Source organism: Haplochromis burtoni, unplaced genomic scaffold, assembly GCF_018398535.1.
Source record: "Haplochromis burtoni strain Fernald_Lab_line unplaced genomic scaffold, NCSU_Asbu1 Contig_4044, whole genome shotgun sequence".
In the NCBI taxonomy this organism is placed as follows: Eukaryota; Metazoa; Chordata; class Actinopteri; order Cichliformes; family Cichlidae; genus Haplochromis; species Haplochromis burtoni.
In genome coordinates, this window is record NW_024586405.1 from 1 (window position 1) to 4687 (window position 4687).

General features: G+C 52.7%; 1 protein-coding gene across 1 annotated transcript; it reads left to right on the forward strand.

Moving 5' to 3' along the window:
• Positions 1-235: 235 nt before the first annotated feature.
• LOC102314594 (CREB-regulated transcription coactivator 2-like) lies at positions 236-3999 on the forward strand (the record flags this gene model as incomplete). The annotated part of the gene is made up of 4 exons (XM_005953389.3): positions 236-558; positions 1887-2356; positions 2448-2666; positions 2746-3999. Coding segments are annotated over 4 exons (1234 nt in total), but the record flags the coding sequence as incomplete, so codon positions are not given.
• Between the last annotated feature and the right edge of the window lie 688 nt (positions 4000-4687).

Below are 4687 nucleotides of genomic sequence, written 5' to 3' on the forward strand. Positions count from 1 at the left end.
GGATACTGTATTGTTCTTTCTTTGTGATTGTTTATGTTTAAGTTGTTTGTTGATGGTTTTTAGTTTGTTTTTTGTCTGTTTGGGAGCTGACACAGTCTCTGTGGAGATGGGTTTTTGGGGGGTAGCAAAAACCCATCTCCATAGCCGATCTCTGTTAGTTTGTCAATCTGAGTGATGCTTTAGCCTGATTTGTTAAGAATGGCCTGGTTTAACCGTTACCTGGAGACAGGTAAAGCTTCAGGAACTTGAGCTGTGATGTGACTCTCTCTGGCCTTGTTCTGTTTCCTGTCAGTATCTTCACTTCCCCGGAGCAGCCATCCACGCCGGCTCATGGTGTTCCCTCGGCGCTGAACACTGGCGGCTCGCTGCCTGACCTCTCCAGCCTCCACTTCCCCTCGCCACTGCCCACGCCACTGGACCAGGACGAACCGGGTTTCCCAGGGTCGTCCTCTTTGAGTGGTGGCAGCAGCACGGGAAACCTGGCCTCCACCCTCACCCAGCTGGGGATCAACGCCGCCAACGCGCAAGGAGGAAACGGCAGCTTCCACCACCCACCAGGTAAGTGAAGCTGTGACCTGTGAGTTTGTGCGTGGCTACAGGTGTTTAACGTCTTTTTGTAACCGCACACGTTTTGCGATGTGTTGAACTGCAGTCTGTCGTGTTAGCAGTGAAATGATTGACAGGTGTGAAATCTGTGCAGGTGAGAGCAGAAAAGGGCTGCAGCTATCGATTATTTTAGTAATCGAGTAATCTATTGACTATTCCATCGATTATTTTAGTAATCGGATAAGAAATACTTTTGTCTTATTAATGGGCAATAATAACAGGTCTGTCAGAACAAAGGTTGGTTTTAAAAACTGCACACAACATAAACTAAACCCCCGATTGTATTCACGCTATATTAGGATTACATTTTTAAAACAGTTTTTGTGCTGCTGAGAACAACGTTATGATGCTGCAGATGTTTATTAACATAAATAATAACTCAGCGTCCAGCCTGACGACCCTCAGGTCAGCGCCTCGTGTACGTTTGTATTGGTTTGTGAAAAAAGCTTTTAAATAAACAACATTTAACATTGTTTCACTTTCAATCTGAAAAATGTTACAACAGCCTTGATAGGGTCTCGTACACCCCACGCCCTCCTTTAGACACACCCCTGTTCGCTTCCACGTGTAATAGGACGGCCGTGGTCGGCCAGTATCAGGAACTTCTGCTGAACAGCTGCTGTTTCCTCGAGATCTGAGTCTCCATTTGTTTCTCGAGAGGCTGTTTGGGACAGCAGTGACTCGGCGGGACCGCACACGGTACAGGAAGTGAGTCCGTGGTCCCGTGTTTCAGAGTAATGTCTGCGACGGCGAGTCGGACAGGTCGTGCTGTTAGCTGCTGAAACATGCGAAGGTCCGGGAGAATCGGGAAGACTGAAGCTGCCATAGGAGGATGAGAGTTTAAGGTGGAGAACCAGAGGGTGGAGTCGCCGCAGCAGAGGCCACTCTTCCGGCTGTGGCGCTTCTGACAGCGAGCGGCTCTTCCTTTGAGCTCTACTGTCAGAGTCGGCAGAGGAAGTCCGTGGGCGAGCGCTAAATTTAACCCGAGAGGAGGATTTTTGTTGAGGGAGGAAGCGGCGTCGGAAAATGTTGAGTCGTCTGTGAGGCGACCTCAGGCAGGAAGTGGCTGAGAGCTCGACCTCAGGTTACCGTCTGCATCGTCGTCCTCTGACAGGCTGCGGACCAGGTGGACGAGGGAACGCGTGTTTAAATGAGGTCAGACAGGAACTGCAGGTAATGTTTACACCTGCTGCGACCTCCTGGGACGGAGCTGGTAGATGGCGAGGTGCGATCAGCTGAGTGCTCGGTGTTAACGTTGTTCTTGTTCTTGTGTCTTTCAGGACTCCTGGCATCGTTACAGAGCACGCTCGGTAACCCCTCCCTGCAGTCATCACTAAGCAACCCCAACATCCAGTCATCACTCAGCAGCCACTCCTTCTCCAACTCCCTTAGCTCCGCCTCCCTGCACTCATCGCTTAGCAACCCCTCGCTGCAGTCGTCCCTGAGCTCCTCGCCGTCGCTGCCATCCTCCCTCAGCAGCCAATCGCTGCACTCGTCTCTCAGTAACTCCTCCCTCCAGTCTGCGTCCAGCGGTAACCCTGGTTACAGCAGCGGCGTGGGCGGCTCTGGCTCCTGCTCCTCCTCCTACTCGCCACTGATGAGTGGGCAGGGCCAGCCGCAGCTCAGCACGTCGCCGCGCCGCCGCGTCCAGCTGTCCCCGCTCATCCTGCCGCTGGGCGGCGACTCACGGCGGCATCACTCCAAACAGTTCTCCCCGACTATCTCACCCACCCTGTCCTCCATCACACAGGTAAGCGATCACCTGTTCAAAATCAATACAAACAGGAAGTGATGCAGTTTAACAGAGTTTCCCGGGGTTAACGTCCCGCTTCCCTCTGCAGGGCGTCCCGTTGGACACCAGCAGGCTTCCTGTGGATCAGCGGCTGCCTCCGTACCCGCTCAGCCAGTCCCACCAGCACCAGCCCGGCGCGCAGCAAACGACGCTGCCTCAGCACCACCACCAGCCGCCGCTCCGCCTCCAGCAGCCACGGCCCAGCAGCCAGCAGCAGCTCCACCTGCAGAACATGCGGAACCAGCACCTGCAGCAGCACTTCGGAGCGGTACGTCCCCAAATTCAGTCCTGATTCTAAAGTTCCCCTCCGTTAGCTCTGGCGCTCACCACCGTGTTTCCTCGCGCAGCAGAGGCTGATGGGACCGCAGATGAGCGCAGCGCCCCCTGTGAAGAGCGAGGGCGTGCCGGAGCAGTGCATCCAGACCACCTCCTCGTCCTCACTCTGCCACGCCAAACAGGAAGCGGAGCAGCAGAGAGCCGGCCTCCATCAGCACCAGCAGCACGCCGGCCACAGCCTCCCCGCCGACATCTACAACGTGAGTGACCTCTGCCGCCAACGCTCGAGTTAAACACATACACTCGCCTTAAAGTAGGCGGAGCCGGCCGCTGTCCCTGCAGCGTAATGCTTCGTAATGCTTCGTTCTGCTGACGCTCAGGTCGCGGCGCCCATGCACGAGCAGTTCTGATTGTTTGAGACGTGGATTTCGGCGTTGTTGTGGTTTTGCTGCGTGTTTGTGGCGGATGCTGGCGTGTCCCACGTGATGATGTCGTCGTTGTTCACGCGGCAGATAAACTCCTGAGACTCGTCTGTGTCGGGGTCAGAGGTGAGGTCCTCCCACCTGGATCAGCTGGTCTTCAGCAGTGATTTCATCAAAGACGTGTTACCGTGAACACTTTCAGAGCACGCAGACGCGTTTCCATCTTGACATTTTTTTGCAGCAGTTTGTGACCTCACGAGGTCAACTGCACTTCCTGGTTCTGAGGAGCAGTTAGAGGCCACGCCCATCATCACGCCCATGACGCTCTACTTGGGGAGACCTGTGGAGCGGGCTCTCAGCCGGGAGGAGGACGCTCCGTCTGTATTTCGACGGCAACGGCTGTTAAACAAGCACCAAAATTTCATCTGTGCGCAGGTCATAGGGGGAGGAGTCACCTCCACCTGGTTTGAGGTAACGCCGAGGGGTGTGAAGGAGACCATTCCTCGCTCAGTGTGTTGCTGCTCTGGCCTCAAGGATGTGAAACATGCCGGAGGCGCCTGGCTGTGACTCCTGGGATGTGACTGCAGCACGAGTGTGGTTACTATAAAGCAAATAAGCCAATCAGGAGCGGCGCTCTGAGTGCGTATCTCGTAGTTCAAAATCAAATCAAATCACTTTTATTGTCACATCACATGTGCAGGTACATTGGTACAGCACATGTGAGTGAAATTCTTGTGTGCGAGCTTCACAAGCAACAGAGTTGTGCAGTTTAGTGTCAGCGAAGGATTTCTGCTCTGAAAGTTTGTCTTCTGAGTAGGGGTGGGCGATATAAACGATATACAATAGAAACTTTATACATTTGGCCAACGATAGAGATTTTGACTATACCGCTCTACCACGATAGCGCATGTTGATGATGTCATCAAGCTGCGCCTGTTTTGGTTGAAAGCATCATGGGCAGTGTAGTCCGTGCTGCAGGGAGGATGGACCCGTGATGTGTCTGTGAGCGAGGGAGGGAGAGAAAGGAAAAGTAGGAGCTGTCACCGAGCAGAAATGGGAGCTGGAAGCATGTAAATATAATAATAACCTGCAGCCAAACAGAGCCTGACGAGCCCAGCTGTGAGTAAGCTGTTAAGACTCGACTGTACACCGTGTTCGTGTTTTCCTCCGAAACAATAAGTTCTGTTGCAGCAGCCTTTCAACGCCTCTCTCTGTCTCTCGCTAGCAAAGTGAAGCTAGTTTTCAGCTACGAGCCGACACGAACCCGACGTATCAGCCAGAGGTCCCTTTACTACGGTTCGGAGCCGCAGACCTTCAGTAACAGTAATAAATCACATTCATGTAGTTGTAAACAGCATGATAATATATTAAGTAATCCAAAGTAATCAGAATACGTTACTCTCATTGAGTAACGTAACGGAATACGTTACAAAATACATTTTGGGGCATGTAATCTGTAATCTGTAGTGGAATACATGTTAAAAGTAACCTTCCCAACACTGCTCCTGACTGGAGTTTGGCCCGTGTACAGCATCCTGCTATGCGACTGCATTTGTCCCTGACCACCAGAATCCCTCACGTTAACTTTTAT